At 43.5% G+C, this 21,399-nt stretch overlaps 1 protein-coding gene across 1 annotated transcript in view; it reads left to right on the top strand.

The window, feature by feature from the left end:
* LOC138955221 (phosphatidylinositol phosphatase PTPRQ-like) overlaps positions 1 to 21,399 on the top strand; it is a 65,710-nt gene that overhangs the window by 27,604 nt on the left and 16,707 nt on the right. The window contains exons 11-16 of the mRNA XM_070326872.1: positions 3,409 to 3,693; positions 4,454 to 4,653; positions 5,127 to 5,325; positions 10,200 to 10,370; positions 10,859 to 10,987; positions 13,145 to 13,290. Of these exons, the coding sequence (XP_070182973.1) occupies positions 3,409 to 3,693; positions 4,454 to 4,653; positions 5,127 to 5,325; positions 10,200 to 10,370; positions 10,859 to 10,987; positions 13,145 to 13,290 (1,130 nt within the window). The remainder of the gene's footprint in view (positions 1 to 3,408; positions 3,694 to 4,453; positions 4,654 to 5,126; positions 5,326 to 10,199; positions 10,371 to 10,858; positions 10,988 to 13,144; positions 13,291 to 21,399) is intronic.

The following is a 21,399-nucleotide window of genomic DNA, read 5'->3' on the forward strand; positions in this document are numbered from 1 at the left end:
TCGATGATTACCTTAAGGTCCAAGAGAAAGGATTCTGCGGGCGCTAAGCAGTCTCAACTATTCTCAAAAGGTCCTGTTTGATTAGCTAGCTTAGCTGACCTTGCACAAGAACGTTCTTGATTTAAATGATATTGAATCTACATGGATTATGTCGCTTATCACATACTGGCCTAACTGAGTGGCCTAACCCCCTAACACACACATGCCCTAAAACTGATGGGTGACACTAGCTAAACTATCACCACAATCAGGGGTCCATGAGGAAGTCAGATAACAAGTCACAGCATCGTCACGGCACAGCAGTAAAACACACAGGAGCTGGACGCTGCCCACCCGTTCACGGGTGACTGAACACTGGAGCCTAAGTCCTACGTCTGCTCTCGCTGATCGCCCAGGCTAGAGTTTTTGGTCCGAGCAAGACATAATTTGTAGAGAAAGAGTTTTCGGAAATTCCCGTTCTATTAGAGTCAGCCTGGCAGGTGTCGGGATATTAGTTAAGATATTTATAACGCAGAGGTACGCGTATTTGAAAACAACTGAAACGAAAAAAAATATATATATATTATCAGACTAGTGTATACACCCATGCTTTGTAAAAGCACCCGTGCTTCGTGAATAAAGATCCTAGGTCTCGCTAGCACATTTCTTCGACGTCAAGTGTTACGTTGAGACGCGCATCCTCATTTTAAACCCTTTAATTTTGTTTCTCCCTGGCTGGGCGCGTAAAGGCGTGTAAAGCTCATATCTCAAGTTTGACTGACGTTAGGAACCTAATTGTTTGCAAACACCCTATGCCGCTGAATGCCAAGCTACTCACCAAATTTGAGCTCAACCAGAGATACAAGTCTTATCTGTAGACAAACAACCAAACAACCACACAAACAGAGTGGCCGAGTGGTAACGCACTTGCGCTCGGAAGCGAGAGGTTGCGAGTTCGACCCTGGGTCAGGGCGTTAGCAATTTTCTTCCCCCTTTCCTAACCTAGGTGGTGGGTTCAAGTGCTAGTCTTTCGGATGAGACGAAAAACCGAGGTCCCTTCGTGTACACTACATTGGGGTGTGCACGTTAAAGATCCCACGATTGACAAAAGGGTCTTTCCTGGCAAAATTGTATGGGCATAGATAAAAAAAAAAAAAAAAAAAAATGTCCACCAAAATACCCGTGTGACTTGGAATAATAGGCCGTGAAAAGTAGGATATGCGCCGAAATGGCTGCGATCTGCTGGTCGATGTACAAACTATAAAGCAGAAGCAGAAGCTCTCATGCAGGCCGCCTCCTTCGTTCAGGACTCCGCAGACCCTTGCTACCAAGTTGTCTTCCTCTCGGACGCCCTTTCAGTCCTTCAGGCCCTAGAGAACGACAAACTCCCACAGCTGGCCAAAGCATTACAGATGGTCAGACAAACCAGAAGGGTTGTCCTCCAGTGGATACCAGCACACTGTGGGATACCAGGAAATGAAAGGGCAGATGAGCTGGCAAAAGAAGGAGCCGTGGAAGACCAACCTGAAAACAGTGTCAGCTTTAGTGAGCAGAAGACAATCATCAAGGCATTGATGAGGCCAAGGACAAACAGAGATGACTACCACACAATGTCCAGGGAGCAGCAAGTCAACCTCATCAGGCTGCGTACTGGCCACAACAGGCTCAATGCTCACATGAACCGAAAGTTCAAGCTGGCGCCATCACCAACCTGTGCCTGCGGTCAAGAGGACCAAACAGCGGAACACATCTTACAGCGATGTCCCTTACTAGATGAGGAACGAAAAGAAGTGTGGCCGTCACCAACTCCCTTGCAGACCAAACTATACGGCAGTCGACAGGAGTTGGAGAAAACGACAACATTTATCACCAGTGCTGGACTGATTGTGTAACCTCTGCGAACGCCAAGAAGAAGAAGAAGAAGAAGAAGCTGGTCGATGTGAATGCGTGATGTATTGTGTACAACATTCCATCTCACACGGCATAAATAGATCCCTGCCCCTTGAGTCCGAGTCTGGAGATACGCGCGCGATATAAGACTGCATATAATAAAATCTAAAAGCCGCTTTATTACATAAAGGCGGCTTAAAAACAAACAAGAAACGTTATTGGATTTGTTGGTGGTGCCCTACTTGCCAACCGGCATAACGGGCAGTAAGGTAGTTATTGGATTTTATTTCTGACAGAACCAAACAATCACAAGAACTTCCACCTGTCGGCATTTAAAGGGAACAAACAAGAGACACAACAAACAAACATAATGATGGTATGCCAATGATCTGGCATACAATAATAATAATAATAATGATAATAATAAATGAGCATTTATATAGCGCAACATCATAACTTTACAATTATGCTCTTTGCGCTTGACACATTTAAAATTAAAACACAGTTATACAAGCATTTACATCTACATTCATAGTCAACAACGCTTAAATAAGCATACACCATCAAACATACATTACAAAAGATTCTTCCACTAACTAAGTAATAAAAACATGAATAAAATAGGTAGTAAATACCAGCTGAATACCCTTAATCAAACAGAACATGTTATCAACAATGCTGAAAACAGTCCTAGATGTTTATATACATTATCACTAAAACAACAAATACACTACATGTAGCCTACTGATGGACTGAGAATGAGGATGTTTCCAAGATGGTTGTAGCATTTGTGTTGCTACGACCATCTTGGACTAATCCAAAGGACATTCAAAGACTATTGTTGTGTGTGTGTGTATGTGTGATAGTGTGTGTGTGTGTAGAGCGATTCAGAGCAAAAGGTATTGCACCGATCTTCATGAAACTTCACATGAATGTTCCTCGGTATGATATCCCTGGATGTTTTCTTCATTTTTTCGATAAATGTCTTTGACGATGTCATATCCGCCTTTTTGTGTAAGTTGAAGCGACACTGTCACGCCTTCATTTTTTAAGCAATTTGATTGAAATTTTGGTCAGGCAATCTTTGAAGACGTCCGGGCTATGGGATTGCATTTTAGCTCGGCAGCGTAAAAATTAGTTCATTAGTTTGCTCATTAAAGTTGTCATGAAAACCAAGTTTTCACTAACAGACTTAAAAATGATGGCATTGTATTCTTTCTTCTAAATTCAAAAAGATTTAGATATTCCATGTTTGCTCTAAAAATGTGCTCAGAATTGAAGAAAATCGGTCAAGTTAGTACTACTGTTCGCATGCTTCGCGGAGACGAGCGTGACCCGTTTCTGTCCAGTCGAGACTATCAAAATGTAGTCTCGGCGAAGACTGGTTTATAATGTTGATCTTTTAGTTTCATGCCGACAGAGTGACTAAATGTTTTTATATCGCTTCACGCGACTTGTTTATATGAAGATTACCTTTGAAAGTAGAATGAAAGTAGAATGTTACTCTTTCAGAGCAAACTTGCATTTGAACAATTTCAGAGCCGGCAGTTCCAGGACCACTGATGGAGTCGCCCTATCCTGGCCCTGAAGTCACAATCAAGTTTAACAGATCTAACGGTCACGTGGACGAATATGACGTCAGTCTTCAGACTGGTGAAAGTAAACGAGTTATTAGTGAAAAGGATGGTGGTGTTCAGTCAGTGATGTTTTCCAACCTGACGCCGGGTGCGTTCTACAAGGTCACCATCGTGGCCGTCATCACCGGACCCAATCCAAACGTCTTGAGTGACCCATACCAGGAAGAGTTCAGAGTCAAAGCCAACAGTAAGTATGTCATAAGAGATTTAACGAGTCCACACATATTTTCACATAGAGACTGCACGCTTGATCGGAAAATCAACTGTGTGTTGACTGTGTTGGTATTCCGGCTGGTCATTTTACTATGGGACACATTTTGTATTTGGTGTTCGTTTTGTTGGCCTTAAACTTTAAATGTGCACCACGATTTTAGAGCACTTTTTGTGGGGCACCTTTGCAATTGATGGAGCACAAACAATGTGCCCCAAATAATGTGGGATTACTGACATCGTTCGCCAAGGATACTAGCTGATGATTAGGCCTAAAAAAAATAGGTGTGGTTACGGTAACCCGACCTACCCTATTTTTAGGGGCCGACTCTATAACTTTTTATTACATTTGTTCAACAAAACAAAAACACACAAGAAAACGAGTGCAGAAAACGCAATGAAAGGGAAAAGCGCCCGAGTCGCACACTTATTTCCTTGTCAAGTAGGTTTAATTTGTACACATTAGAAAACAAAGTTTAAAAAAAAAGTGATTGCCTACCTTCCTACCCTATTTTTTTTTGGCTCTGTTACCGTAACCACACCTATTTTCTTTTTGGCCTTACATGAGTATCTACTGTACCCGTGATATGGAACACTTAGTGCTCCCGGGACCTGCTGTTTTTAAGGTTAGTGCGTCACTCACCCCCTTCTAGTGAGTGTTCAGTTCCATTGTGTAAGGCCAACTGATTGACAAAATGTATTGGTTTTGCTTTACGCGACTTGTTTTTAATTTGCAGGCTCCGGGAAGGTAGACAATCTCAAAGTGGAAGACGCAAAGGGGAGTCGCTGGCTTGACGTGTCTTGGCAGAAACCGACCAACCCAAATGGCAAAATGACTGGATATCTCTTGGTAGCGCAAATCTCACCAACAGGTCCATGTGCATCAGCGATCAGTGTTCAGTGTACTGACTGCCCAGAGGGCATGGGGGACATTCAAGTAAGGATATCCTTCCTTTCGGTAATCATGTCTTCTGTTGTTAACTTAGATGCACACGTTTGGGTCAAGCATTTTTTGGGAAAGTACAAGTATTCGCATACCTCACAAATGAAGCCAAAATCCCAATTACTTGGAACTGAAACCATCTTCTCAATCTCTGAATCTGCTCGTCCGGCCATAGGCAAACCCAAAGTCGCAGTAGGATTGGCGTGTAAAGGATTTCAGGCTTTTTTTGTCCGGGTGCATGGAAATGCAAGTGAATGGATTCGTTCAAACTCAATTCCCTTGTATGCCCTTTCTGAGCTTGAGGACGCCGCATTCACTGTGTCATCAGCCTCGCTGTGGAAATAGCATTGTCTGAATTTGATACAGCACAGCCAACTAAAGTTGTAACCTGTAGAGATTGTCCAACGCTGACATTTTGCGTCCTCGTCAGGTTGAACATAAAAAGTATTATGTGTGCTTTGTTTCAGACTCAGAAGTTGAAGAAACTCGTTTGTACCACATCCAGTAATCAGACAACATCCAGCACACATCTGAATTCTAACACAAAGTTTACAGGGAACCTGACGGGTCTGCTGCCTTACCTGTTATACACAGTGCAAGTCTATCCCTACAACGAGGAGGGGGAGGGTACTGTCAATCACATAATGATCACAACAAAAGAAGAAGGTGAGTGCTGCTTCATAAAAGAGTTTGTAGATCTGTTATAACTTTCAGTACAGGAGGGAGGATCTTGATCGAACAGTGTGTCGATTTGAGAGAGAAAAAAAAAACAACGGCAAGATGTGTTACTTTGCTTGATTGTTGAAGCAGCCTTGCATTGCCTGCCAGTCTTTATGTCAAGCATTTTCACAGGCCACTATATCTCCTTCAACTGTTATCCACGCCAAGAAAGTGGCTCTATATGGGTAGAGTTGTTTCCAGTGATTCTCCCATACCAAGGAAGGTATTCAGCTTGAACATTTGACCTTTTCTCTTTTATACTGCAGCCATTGAGAGTTACTGGGGTCATGTGCATGTGGGAACTTGCAGCGGAATAATCAGCTATGTCACACGCTTTCCTTCTTTGCCACTACTAAAGCAAACGTATGCAAGATGTAGAGGTTACATGCCGAGTCTCAGTGATTATTAAAAATAATGGTCGAAGTTAGCGGATCATGAAAAATGCGAGCTTCAGCGAGCTTTTTCATGACCGCGAACTGAGACCATTATTTTTAATAATCACTGAGACGAGGTGTGTAACCTCTTTATTCCCCCTTTCTTCAGTTATTCAAAGAAAACAGGAGTTTTTGTGCGAAAGTTTGATCGAATCCGAATCACTCAACCAGTCAACCTGCGCAGGCGATCGATTAATGCGCGGCTGTATAGTTCCGTGCAAATCATTCCATTCTGTTAACACTTCTTGTCAGTTTCCCTGTTTTAGACTAAAATCAAGTACACAGATAAGCTGTTATTCTGCTGTGGCGGTAAAGGCAGATATTGTGTGTTCTGTTTATGTTTTAGTATCGCTTTGGATAATGTTCTTTCGTCAAATGAGACTAGCAGACGAACTTTTGCACCCGTGTTCCAACGTTAATTACTGTATGAAGTTAAAGTTTTCTGGGGAAAATAGTGTATGAAACCGCTTTATGTTGTTTAAATTGATTAGATGTGTGCATTTGGTTGCGTGTAATCTGTTTATAAAATGTAATATTGTTGAAAACTGACCGTCGGATTGCAGTCAGTGTTGTCGAAGAAACTGCGTTAAAAGAAGGGGAACTACTCTTGTCGGCTAGAGTATGAGTTACTTGCCTTGGGAATTTGCTTGTGATGAACGGTTTGTGCACGGCAGATCTAGATTCAGAAAACAACAACACTCATGGATTTTATATGGAGATTCATGTGTTCAGGCTTGTAGTTGTTAATTTAAATGCGGTATGTTTGTATTGTTTGCTCCAGAGATGTATACTTCGTACGTATAGAGCGTTCGGAACTTTTCAGTCGCAAAAGTAGTACCAAAACAGAACAGCTTCTCAACCCATTGCACTATCGAGGATTCAGGCTGTTGCTGGCTCGTTATTTGTTTGGTTGCTGGGTCATTATCGAAAAATAACTAGCTCTACAAGTTTACAGAGGTAAAGAAGCAGAGGGGGGAATAATGTATGTTACACGCTTTAGGAGCATGGCAAGAACGGATTCAAACTCAAAATCGTCCCTCCAAAAGCCAAAAAATTTACACACGACTTTTATTTCTCCTGCTGTTATCGTTTCTTCTCTTTACACATTCTTCAACGCTCAGAATACTGAAAACGGCATCCCAGACGACAGTACTGTTTCCATACGCGAATTTAGCTGCACTTGGAAAGTGGCTCGCTCAGGAGGCCTGTTAGTCTGACACTATAAGGACAGAGTTCTGAACATAGATCACAAAGATCCCGGAAAGAACAAACATTTCGCGAATGCAGACACAGAAAGACGTCATGAAGAATGCGATGCTTCAAAAGATACAGACTGTGACGATGACTGTGACGTCATTCACATACACCGAGACGTCATTCACAGTTGTTCGGACACTTCCGTCAAAAAGTAGATCTCTCTACAATGGCTGCTCCCGTGTTTAGGTTTTTCAAGCTTGAGTACACAAAACAAGTTTGTTCTCTCCTCTGTTGAAGCTGTGAGACATAAATGCTATTCCGACTTGGTCGTGTGACAGAGTTTTCTTCCACACTCGATTAGCTGATGTCTAACTCAGCCTGACGGCTTCGTTAGACAATCAACGTAATCTCGTGTGGAAGAAAACGTCTGTCACACGACCAAGTCGGAATATCAGGTAATGTGAGAACTGCTCACCACAGACATAATTTGGTTAGTAGTCTCTTGTTCAAGCACACAGAGAAAGCGAAATAGCCGGCATATCTGGTACTAGAATGAATACCCGCTTCGCCGGGTAGCCGGCTTCGCCGGGAAGAAGTACTTAGGCCAAAAAAAAAAATAGGTGTGGTTACGGTAACATAGCCCAAAAAAATAGGGTAGGTAGGTAGGCAATCACTTTTTTTTTAAAACTTTTTTCTAATGTGTACAAATTAAACCTACCGTACTTTCCGGGTGACAAGGCGCTTTGTTATCTAAGAAAAAAAAATTTGTTTAAAAAAAAAAATTGTAATCCAGTCACCCATTGGACGCAGGGGGCCAATAGGGCGCACCAAAATGACCCAGTTTTTGCCATGAGAGGTGGTTCCCCTGTCATATCTGAGAGAGGAAACACTTCCTGCATCGGGGTCAGTGACCAGTCAGTGACCAAAGGCATTGTGATAGCTGGGTGGCCTTGTTAAAAGACACGACCTTCTTCCCAGGGGTCAATGACCCAGTTTTTGCCATGAGAGGTGGTTCCCCTGTCATATCTGAGAGAGGAAACACTTCCTGCATCGGGGTCAGTGACCGGTCAGTGACCAAAGGCATTGTGATAGCTGGGTGGCCTTGTTAAAAGACACGACCTTCTTCCCAGGGGTCAATGACCCAGTTTTTGCCATGAGAGGTGGTTCCCCTGTCATATCTGAGAGAGGAAACACTTCCTGCATCGGGGTCAGTGACCGAGTTTAACAGAGTGGAAATCTGTGTGTGCGGCCAGATCAAAGGCAGGGCAGTACCTGGTAGCTGAAACAGGCATTATCACAAGTTGTTTGACTGGTACTCAAGCGGTCTCTTTGATTTTTTTCGTATTTCATACACGGATTAGGGGATTAGGCGCTTCTTTATACAAGAAGCAGGGGTGAACTCGAGGAAAAAAGTCGCGCCTTATGACCCGGAAAGTACGGTACTTGACGGGGAAATAAGTGTGCGACACGGGCTCTTTCGCTTTCATTCAATCATTGCGTTTTTTGCACTCGTTTTTGTTTGTTTTTGTTTTGACAAATGTAATAAAAAGTTATAGGATCGGCCCCTAAAAATAGGGTAGGTCGGGTTACCGTAACCACACCTATTTTTTTTTGTAGGCCTTAGAGCCGTACGCCGGCTTCGCCGGGTCCGAACAATGGACCCGCCAAGCTTAGGTCCCTCCCAGATTCGTGGAATGGGAACAGCACGAAAATGATTCAGTGGCCATAATGCCATTCCTGACCATATCGAGTCCCATCCTTGTCGACGAATGTAACCGTGTTAATCACCTTTGGAGGCGAACTCCACTCAAACAGGATTGAGCAATTTAGAGCTTATCTCTAAGCCCTTTTGAACTGTTATGGCTTCTCAAAGGAAGGCCAGTACATACAAATACACAAAAGCCGCCAGACCACATCACAAACAGAACTGAACAATCCCCAGGTGTTGCCCACATAGAGAGAGACACACACACACACACACACACACACACACAAACACAGAGAAGCCGTATATATAGAGAGATAGATGACAGTGTATTTTTCGCGTGGCTATAAATTGATTCGACCTTTGCACTTTTACAGTGAGGATAATTTACGGGTCCAATTTACGTTCTGGACACTGCGGTGACCTTCTAAAAATAGTAACAGAACGCCGGGAATATCCGAAGATGCCCCACTCATACTATAGTGCACCATACGAAGGAAGGGAGGTAAACGCTGAAAACCTGGAGAAGATAAGGAAGAGTTACTTATAATGGTGAAATGAACACAAAAACCAAAATCGGTTCAGCGCTGCGCGCTGAGAGCACGTGTTGAAATATCTCATCGATGATATTGTGTCCGGGGTGTAGCTGAATACGGTGTCCAAATTTGAAAAAGATCCACCGAGAACTTTGGCGTTGTGATGTGGTGTAGCGGCTTTGGTGTGTCGGTATGGGGGCCCGGGTAGCTGAGGTGAAACCAAAATCGGTTCAGCGCTGCGCGCTGAGAGCACGTGTTGAAATATCGACCAGGTTGTGTCCTGTCCCGGGTCTACCTGAATATGCCCACCAAATTTGAAGCAGATCCATCGAGAACTTTGGCCGTGCATCGCGAACTCACACACAGACACACAGACACACAGACAGACACAAGTCGTATATATATATAGATGACTAAAAATACCAATTTGATTTTTAGGCCGAAAAGTGGATGATTAAAGCTTGGCTTGACATTATTTGTAATCGCTGTTTCCCGTTCAGTGAGCAATGCAGGAAGTCCGCAGCACAGAAAGAAAACACTTGATATATATATTAAAATCCGAAACCTAGACACACTATAACGTTCAAACATGAAGAATAGAAAACAATAAGGTTTTATTTGTGAAACGTTTTGTAAAATGCAACACAAACGGAATCGCAAGCGCACCTCCACCTGTTGGTGTTTAAACGGGGAACGAACGAAGCACACGGCAGACTATTAATGATAAGGAAGTGAAAACTTAGCTTTGATATTTAAAAGATGACAGGCACACACACACACGCTCACACAAACACACACGAACACACACACACACGTACGTACACACACACACACACACACACACACACACACACACACACACACACACACACACACACACACACACACACACACACACACACCCGCATATTTTCCCCCATCACATGTACGCGTTGTGTCTGTCACCAGCTGCCGAACCGCTGCATGACGTGATGGCAGTGCCTGGTGGTGTGGGTCAGCTGAATGTGACCTGGATACCCGGGGTGAGGACTGGAAAGACTAACTACACTGTTACTTGGGAAGAGAAATACAGCCTTACTTCTGATCAATTCACCCTTGTCAACAGCACCACGATTACAGGTAATCACATTGCATGTCATTACACTTTCAGGAATGTGTACATTGACCAGAAGCTAGAATAGTGACTAAAAGCCAATCCCATTGCATACATGCTGTTATGTAGGCAGTAAATAATAAATACTTATGTCTTAAGTTATGGTATTACGTGTACGGTGAGATATGTTCTATGTGCCTGACTGTGAATGTCCTGAATGTTAACAGTTTGTGAAGAGCTGGTTGAGAACAAAACACAATAAGATGTATGCTGAATCAGTCTCGTGTAATGTGACACCCTCTTGAGACAAGAAACAGAATAAGATGTATGCTGAATCAGTCTCGTATAATGTGACACCCTCTTGAGACAAGAAACATAAACAACCAACCAACCTGAATGTCTATATTAGTCAGCTCAGGTTAAGATTCTCAAGGGGCTTGATTTAGCGGGTCGCACTGAAACCGTCACGTAAGTTTTTATATGCCACGATTTTTTTCTCATTTGTCCAATATAGGTTACGATAACCAAATGCATCAAATCAACGGTCTGCTGAGCTACTGGGATTATCGAGTCAGCGTGCAGGCTTCAGCACCCCTTGGTGCCAGTGACAATAAAACAACTACTGCGACGACCAGATCTTCAGGTAGTAACTTTTCTATTTTTCTCTCCTGTTTCATATCATGTTAGAAATGCAGTTTCAGGCAATTTGGAACATGCTGTCTGCAAGATCATCTTTGTCAACAACAGATTTTTAGAGTTAAACAGCAATGAACTTCTGTCAAGACTCTCTGGTCTTCTCGTCTACCGTTTTTGTGACGGTCGTTTTCATATAAAGTAACGAAGAGAAACACTCCAAGATCCTGCTGCAGGAAATTAAAATGACAACTACGTGATCTTTAAAAAGACTAGCGGTAATGCTCTTTTGTAAAGTTGTAAGCTTTGCTGTTGCACAAATCTGGAGAATACAAGTTAATGCGCTACAAGATAAAAGGCTTGGGTAAGAGTCGCAGTAGAAGTCTAGAATCTCATTATCTGCAGAGCGGCTTGCAGAATTCAATCAGCCTTTCCTCGTCAGCATTCTGAAACGCATACGGCGACCGGTCGACAGTAGGGAGATTCAAGGACATCACGTTTCGTTTTGCAGCTCGTTTCGTTTGGTGAATGAGTCACCCCGCGAAACGGAACGTGAAACGAGACGGCATAGGCCCCAGACAAGATTTAGATGTATTCACGTTTCGTTTCGGAATGAAGGAAGGGCGATAAATCTTCAAGTGAAATTATCACGTCTGTCCTCGATCAGAATGGAAAAAAAAACCCTAGGAGGTGGTCCAGAATCGGGCATACTTTGATTATTTTCAGTCCAAATAAATCACAGACTTTGTTTATACAAAATCACATACGAAGCCAGAATAAAAATTCGAATGCGATGACCTACTTCTGCTTCGCCATTTGCTTTCTTCACCATGAAGTTGGATAAATGTACCAGGATCAGCACCCTTCAAAATATTTCAGTTCACAACAGTTGTCTACCTCCAATGAACACATTCTCAGCGCTGAAAGACTGTGAAAGGGTTGATGAATCTAGCAATGCATAAAATGGCCAACAAATAAAACTGTTAGTGTGCAAAAATACTCACAAAAGTTGACGAAATATTGTTCGTTTTTTGGGGGTGGAAAACGTGACTGCGTTTTGACGTTCCACGTTCCGTTTCAGTTGACCTTCACCTTTCCAGCGAGAGACTCCCGAAATGATGACGTTTACCACAACTTCAAAACGAAACGTCCCGACGTTTCGTTTATTAAATCTCCCTAGTATCTCTGCAGGCTTATACTGCAATTGCAAAGCCTATTTATGACCTCCCATATGACTGTGTTTTTTTGTCGTTTACTTTTAGATGCATTAATTATTGAAGCGGGTGTTTTGTCTTCTTATTATTATTACCCATTCCTGTCGAAAATTGCTTAATTAAAATGACCTGAAAACAGAGCAAATTCGTTTGGGGTAATGACATTATGATTGCGTAATACATTCTCCATTGATCGTACCGTTCACTTACCTTTTTCTAAATAATGTTATTGATGAGAAGATTTTTCCTGTACATTTTGTGCATTTCTGAGCGCTCCAAATCTGTATCCGTACATAACCATAATATATATGAACTAGGGGTCCTTAACGGTCCTCGCAGGACATTTTGTTTTTAGGAACATGATTCATTTGAGCGATGATGCGTTAAGCTGCCGTTATGCGCCATACATGGCCCAGCTCATCCGACTTCAGCGTGTTTTTATATCTGAGTGGTATTTCTCCTAGACTGGTGGCTTTACAGGGCTGTCGAGTCCAGTCTACCCGGCTATTTGGCCATAGCTGGCTGGTTTGTTTATCTGTGGTGACCTTCCCCAGGGCTAGAGCTTATAATGCGGCTCTTGATCGCATGGTGCTCCCGTCATTGGACACCTGGGGTATTTCTTGAGTGTAACAGTGCCACCTGTTACCCCGCCCCATCCTGCTGGAAGCACCGCCATTTGGTCCGCGACTGCTTATTCTTCCTAGCAAGCCTGGCTTATTTCGCAGCTAACCTCCATATATCTGAAGGCCACCCCACTATCCGCCACCTGTGGACGCGCCTGGTTAGGGGTGGTCGCCCTTACTTTTCCAGGGAAACAGGAGTTGATGATACGCTAAGAATTATATGTATTAACTAACCTTTGTGATTTTAAAGATCATGTGTTTGACAGAGCAGTGGTGTCTGAAGCCAACATGGTTATATTATCCCTCACGGTTTGTTTCCTTCTTCTCCAGAACCTGGACAAGTACAGAGACTGCAGCTGACGCCTGACGAAAACGATGCCAGCAAACTTGTGCTGACGTTTGAATGTCCAAAGGAAAAGGAACGGAACGGAAATATTGTAAAATTCATTTACAATAGCAGTGCCGGTGAATCCGAGGTACGTGCAGCGAAGAATGTTGTGGGACTTGCAAGACGTGTCCCTGATTTGTATTATTTGAATAACGAGGAGAGTTTATTTAATGACTAATTTGTCCATTCAGAACCATTGATGTTTAAGTTTCTGCATTCGCCCTAAAGCTGTTATTGTGACACTTCGCCCGGCGGGTGTTTCTGATGTTCTTCAGACATGACTTCCACCTTGTTTGCCTTCGTCAAATTTGAAGGCCAAAGTGGGGTAATCTGCGGGAAGACCATTGGTTTAAACAATGTTTTATTGAGTCACTTGAGAAAAAGTGACTCTATGTAATCGGTCAGTGTTAGTCTGTCCGGCCGGCCGTCCGGCCGGCCGGCCGTCCGTAGACACCACCTTAACGTTGGACTTTTCTCGGAAACTATCAAAGCGATCGGGCTCATATTTTGTTTAGTCGTGACCTCCAATGACCTCTACACTTTAACGATGGTTTCGTTGACCTTTGACCTTTTTCAAGGTCACAGGTCAGCGTCAAAGGAAAAATTAGACATTTTATATCTTTGACAAAGTTCATCGGATGTGATTGAAACTTTGTAGGATTATTCTTTACATCAAAGTATTTACATCTGTAGCCTTTTACGAACGTTATCAGAAAAACAAGGGAGATAACTAGCCTTTTCTGTTCGGCAACACACAACTTAACGTTGGGCTTTTCTCGGAAACTATAAAAGTGACCGGGCTCAAATTTTATGTGAACGTGACTCATTGTGTTGTGAATAGCAATTTCTTCCTGTCCATCTGATGCCTCATACAATATTCAGAACTGCGAAAGTGACTCGATCGAGCGTTTGCTCTTCTTGTTAAATCAAACATGATACAAAAATACAACGATAAACAATAGGGACACGAACTCAAGCAAACGCTTATATTACGCGCCCTACGTAGTCGGAAAATAACGCAAATATGATGTCGGACAAGCATTACTTATCAATTGTTGAACTATCTACAAGAAGAGCATAGTTAATGTAAATCAGAAAGAATAAGAAAAAGCTAGCAGGAGGAAGAGGGGGGAGGGTGGAGGAGGGAGGAGAAAACGGTAGGTACATATAAAAGATGAAGTTGGCAGCGCATACAAATAAGATTAGAATATACATAGTACATTACAAACCATAGTCCTGTGGCAAGTAAGCAGTAGCTCGCTAAATATACATTTGAAAAATGCATATAAAATAAGATTTGTTGGCATGAATATGGGTACTGAGTCAAATCAACAGAAACGACCAGATTCATGGATAAACGATTGGACACTTTCAAAAACAAGCTTGTTGGTGCAAAGAGAAAGGTTTTCGCTACCATTTAACAATATTTCAACATGTCTGTAATTAACAGGAAGTGCGTTTATTGTAGACAGGCGAGCATCTACGTACAAAGGACAATGTGTCAAATAATGGTCAGCTGTTTCGTTCGGGTAGCCGCAAGCGCACTGTGGGTTTCCCTGTAGGTGGCGTTTACACAGGTCAGAATTCAAATTACTCATGTTTAGGCGCATTCTGCAGTGGTGAATCTCTTCCAGTCTTTTACCACAGTAATAATAGGCAGGTACGATATAATCAGGAGTAGATAAATAGCGTTTGAAATCGCTGATTGAGTTAGTTGTTTTGATGTTGTCTGGCAAGGTGTTCCACAGGACAGTAGTAGATGGTATAAAAGATCGACGGTATAATTCAGTTTTGCACATGGGGACTCTTCTTTCTAATGGTCTTCTATGATGGTAGGGGTTAACATCAGAAGTTAAAGGTGGCAAGAGATCTGATAAGGTATGAGGGCATTTGCCATCCATCTTGTAATATAAAATCAGTTTGTGTCTGCTCCGTCTTTCTTTTAGGTTACAAAATCCGCTTTCTTTATACAGTTTTTCGTGGCTGGTGCCGCGCACACCACCGATTATAGTCCGAATGGCTTCCAAATGTAGTTTTTCGAGTGCAGTTGACCAGTACTCTGTGCAGTTGTCCCATATGATGTCTGCGTAGTCAAAATGTGGAAGAACAAAAGATTTATACATAGTTTCCAGACTTTTACGATTTAATCTATATTTATAATATCTTAAACAATTAAGTAGATGTGCAACGCCAAGGCACTGCATACCCCAGCGAAAGACAAACCTCTCTCTGTCTCTCTCTCTCTCAAACACACACGCACACACACGCACACACACACAAACACACACACACGCACACACACACCCCAAGTTACACACGTACACACATACACACTCACTCACACGCACTCACTCACTCTATCACACACACTTCATACACACAAAACACACCCCCATACGCACATATAGACAGACGGACATACACCTTTACAAACAAACACACACACACACACTCTTTCTCCCTCTCTCTCAGTCTTTCTTACACACACACACACACACACACACACACACACACACACACACACACACACACACGAACACACACACACACCCCAAGTTACACACGTACACACATACACACTCACTCACACGCACTTCATACACACAAAACACTCCCCCATACGCACATATAGACAGACGGACATAAACACCTTTACAAACACACATACACACACACTTACGCACAAACACACACCCACCCACCCTCTTTCTCTCTCTCTTTCTCTCTTATACAAACAGACACACACCCACACAAACACACACACACACTGTACATACGCACGCACACACACACACACACCCACACATTGACTCACACAAATCTCATACACACAAAACACACACTTATACTCACATAGTCCGGCACGGTTGGCCTAGTGGTAAGGCGTCCGCCCCGTGATCGGGAGGTCGTGGGTTCGAACCCCGACCGGGTCATACCTAAGACTTTAAAATTGGCAATCTTGTGGCTGCTCCGCCTGGCGTCTGGCATTGTGGGGTTAGTGCTAGGACTGGTTGGTCCGGTGTCAGAATAATGTGACTGGGTGAGACATGAAGCCTGTGCTGCGACTTCTGTCTTGTGTGTGGCGCACGTTATATGTCAAAGCAGCACCGCCCTGATATGGCCCTTCGTGGTCGGCTGGGCGTTAAGCAAACAATCAAAGAAATACGCACATAGACAGTCGGACACACACACCTTTACACACAAACACATATACACACTCATACACACACAAACTCATGCACACACACATTCACACACACACACACTCTCTCTCTCTCTATCTCTCTCTCTCTCTCTCTCTCAAACACACACACACTCACACACACACACACACACACACACACACACACACACACACACACACACACACACACACACACACACAAACAGTAACACTAACGTAACACATGTGCACAAAATGAACACAAACACACACACTGCGCGAGAGAGAAAGACTACAGGGAGGCATGACGTCATGATGCATTAATTGACGTCAAAGACTTTCGACCGTGACGTATTCTTCTTACGCGAGCTTTATCCATAGACTTGGAAACTACGGAATATCTACCCGTCCAAAGCGGCCTTGGGTGGCGTTTGCTGAAAAAATGGGGGCGACTATTGCACCCACCGTATGTTTGTTAGTATGGTCCCAATTTTTGGTGAACTTCCATCTCCAACTTCTTTATCATGTATTATTCGGTATGCACATTTCTCAAATCGATTACGGGATACCTCCAGCTTCGCTGGGATTAATTAATAAGGTGACCTTTTTTATGATGCTTCTCACTTGGAAGTCCCACTTACAATCATTCTGCAAGATTACGCCAAGGTGTTTATGTTGGTTCACGTTTTCCAAAACAATATTATTAATTAAGTAGATGTGCAACGCCAAGGCACTGCATACCCCAGCGAAAGACAAACCTCTCTCTCTCTTTCTCTTTCTCTCTCTCTCTCTCTCTCTCTCTCTCTCTCTCTCTCTCTCTCTCTCTCTCTCTCTCTCTCTCTCTCTCAAACACACACACACGAACACACACACACACACATACCCCAAGTTACACACGTACACACATAGGCCTACACACGCACTCACTCACTCTCTCACACACAAAACACACCCCCATACGCACATATAGACAGACGTATTAACACACCTTTACTAACAAACACACATACACACACACATGCGCAAACACACACCCATCCACCCACTCTCTCTCTCTCTTTAAGTTTCTCTCTTTCTCTCTTATACAAACAGACACACACCCACACCCACACACACACATGTACATACGCACGCATGTACGCACGCACACACCCACAGACACACACACACACACACACATTGACTCACACAAATCTCATACACACAAAACACACACTTATTCGCACATAGACCGGCACGGTTGGCCTAGTGGTAAGGCGTCCGCCCCGTGATCGGGAGGTCGTGGGTTCGAACCCCGGCCGGGTCATACCTAAGACTTTAAAATTGGCAATCTAGTGGCTGCTCCGCCTGGCGTCTGGCATTATGGGGTTAGTTCTAGGACTAGTTGGTCCGGTGTCAGAATAATGTGACTGGGTGAGACATGAAGCCTGTGCTGCGACTTCTGTCTTGTGTGTGGCGCACGTTATATGTCAAAGCAGCACCGCCCTGATATGGCCCTTCGTGGTCGGCTGGGCGTTAAGCAAACAAACAAACAAATACGCACATAGACAGTCGGACACACACACCTTTACAAACAAACACATATACACACTCATACACACACAAACTCATGCACACACACATTCACACACACTCTCTCTCTCGATCTCTCTCTCTCTCAAACACACACACACACACACACACACACCCCAAGTCACACACACACACATACACACACTCACTCACTCACTCTCTCACAAAAAACTTCATACACACAAAACACACACCCATACGCACATATGGACAGACGGACATACCCACCTTTACAAACAAACACACATACACGCACACACATACACTTATGCCCACACACACACTTACACACACACGAGTACAGACTAATGCACGCGTGCACACACACACACACACAAACAGTAACACTAACACATGTGCACAAAATGAACACAAACACACACACTGCGCGAGAGAGAAAGACAACAGGGAGACATGACGTCATGATGCATTAATTGACGTCAAAGACTTTCGACCGTGACGTATTCTTCTTACGCGAGCTTTATCCATAGACTTGGAAACTACGGAATTTCTACCCGTCCAAAACGGCCTTGGGTGGCGTTTGCTGAAAAAATGGGGGCGACTATTGCACCCACCGTATTTTTGTTAGTATGGTCCCACTTTTTGGTGAACTTCCATCTCCAACTGTAGCACGTAGCCGGGCACAAAGAATCCTTCTTTATCATGTATTATTCGGAATGCACATTTCTCAAGTCGATTACAGTATATAGCTATTCTGATGGACACGTGGGGGAATTCGGGGGCTGTGATTGGATGGTCTCACACATCCCTTTTCCGATCATCAAAGCATAACGATACAAAAGTTGGCCATTTTTGCCGATATCCAAACGATATCGGCAATAACAAAGACGCGTGGTTCCGGTTTCTTCCACGTGTATAAAGTACACGCATACCTCGCCAGGTTTGTTTCTGTCACTCTGTGACTAGTCGACAGACGATGCCATTTGCTTTGTGTGTGTTTTTGTTGTTGCTTACTGTACATGACATACATTACGTGTAAAATCCAGTTTTTAACTGGCAGCAAACCTTGCAAATTTCCAGAAGCTGCAATCTGAAGCGACCTATCTCTGATTCTAGCAGACGATCTGATCATCTCTCCAATGTTTAACACAAAATCAGCAAACTCTCCTGTCACATAGAACGTCCATTGTATAGTGCAATGTTGAAATGAAGTTACCGGTCTGAAACATTTAGTCGTTTCTTCTGAGACAGTCCTTGTTCTCTTATCATCTACAGATTTACCGCTGTCTTCACCACGCGAATTCCCAACAGAAGTCAGACTTTCGAACATACAATCTACGTAGGCAAGCATGATACGTCATGACGTCATATGATTCCTAACATATTGACGTAATGCTAAGCATCCGGTTATCTCGAGTTTTCTCCGTAATACATGTCCGTGGGTTTTTCAATGTTCGGTTATTTCCGTGGCTTCATGCGGAAAGGGAACCGTCGTCTGCAATCAACGACATGGACCATTCTGGTACTTGTCGCTGACAAAAACATGATTCTAACACAGAATTTAATGTCAGAATAGCTATATAAACGCTATTGTGTTTTCAGCGTAGCAATAGGGTCCGATATTTAGACTCGAACAAGTATAATGCGACTCGTCTTCGACTCGTCGGCATTATACTTGTCTCGTCTACATATCGGGCCCAATTGCTACGCGGAAAACACAATAGCTGTTAATAGCGTTCACGGGATACCTCCAGCTTCGCTGGGAAAATGATTGGTTCGGTTGGTATATTGTCACGTTTTATGTCTAACAGTTCCGTTTTTGCTTCGTTAAATTTAACTTTCCACTGTTTTGCCCAGGTATAAATTTTATATAGGGGAGACCATTGCATGGTGTGTTTTGTATTGACACTTTGATATCCAGAGCATTTAAACATGACATTTTAGGTGTGGTAGCGCTTGCTACCGACGGAAGGTTGTTATATGTCATAGTTGCGTTCAAGGCATACAGAGGTGGCATATTCCCAGCGAAGCTGGAGGTATCCCACGAACGCATTTTCATACCGATAATACATGATAAAGAAGGATTCTTTGTGCCCGGCTACGTGCTACAGTTGGAGATGGAAGTTCACCAAAAATTGGGACCATACTAACAAAAATACGGTGGGTGCAATAGTCGCCCCCATTTTTTCAGCAAACGCCACCCAAGGCCGCATTGGACGGGTAGAAATTCTGTACTTTCCAAGTCTATTTGTGTGTGGTTGTTCAAGACTATGGATAAAGCTCGCGTGAGAAGATTACGTCACGGTCAAAAGTTTTTGACGTCAATTAATGCATCATGACGTCATGCCTCCCTGTAGTCTTTTTCTCTCGCGCGGTGTGTGTGTGTGTGTGTGTGTGTGTGTGTGTGTTCATTTCAGTCGTGCACGTGTTAGTGTTAGTGTGGGTGTGTGTGTGTGTATGTGTGTGTGCGCGCGTGCATGAGTCTGTACTCGTGTGTGTGTGTGTGTGTGTGTGTGTGTGTGTGTGTGTGTGTGTGTGTGTGTGTGTGTGTGTGTGTGTGTGTGTGAGTGTGTGTGTAAGAACGACTGAGAGAGAGGGAGAAAGAGTGTGTGTGTGTGTGTGTGAATGTAGGGTAGCCTCATTAATTGATAATTGAATTGAATTGATTAATTGATTGAATGTGTGTGTGCATGAGTTTGTGTGTATGTTTGTGTGTGTATGAGTGTGTATATGTGTTTGTTTGTAAAGGTGTGTGTGTCCGTCCGTCTGTCTATGTGCGTATTTGTTTGTTTGTTTGCTTAACGCCCAGCCGACCACGAAGGGCCATAATTATCAGGGCGGTGCTGCTTTGAGATATAACGTGCGCCACACACAAGGCAGAAGTCACAGCACAGGTTTCATGTCTCACCCAGTCACATTATTCTGACACCGGCCGCCAACCAGTCCTAGCATGCACTAACCCCATAATGCCAGACGCCAGGCGGAGCAGCCACTAGATTGCCAATTTTAAAGTCTTAGGTATGACCCGGCCTGGGTTCTAACCAACGACCTCCCGATCACGGGGCGGACGCCTTACCACTAGGCCAACCGTGTATGTGCGTATAAGTGTGTGTTTTGTGTGTATGAGATTTGTGTGAGTCAATGTGTGTGTGTGTGTGTGTGTGTGTGTGTGTGTGTGTGTGTGTGTGTGTGTGTGTTTGTATAAGAGAGAGAGAAAGAGAGAGAGAGAGAGAGAACAAGAACACGAACAAGAACAAGATTTTATTCCTTTAAGGCCTTAGCCCCTTTCGGAGAGAGAGAGAGAAAGAGAGAGAGTGGGTGGGTGGGAGTGTGTTTGTGCGTGTGCGTAAGTGTATGTGTGTGTGTATGTGTGTTTGTTTGTAAAGGTGTGTATGTCCGTCTGTCTATATGTGCGTATGGGTGTGTGTGTGAGAGAGTGAGTGAGTGTGCATTTTTGTACGTGTGTAACTTGAGGTATGTGTGTGTGTGTGTGTGTGTGTG

The sequence above is a fragment of the Littorina saxatilis genome, unplaced genomic scaffold (genome assembly GCF_037325665.1).
Source record: "Littorina saxatilis isolate snail1 unplaced genomic scaffold, US_GU_Lsax_2.0 scaffold_228, whole genome shotgun sequence".
NCBI classification, from domain to species: Eukaryota; Metazoa; Mollusca; class Gastropoda; order Littorinimorpha; family Littorinidae; genus Littorina; species Littorina saxatilis.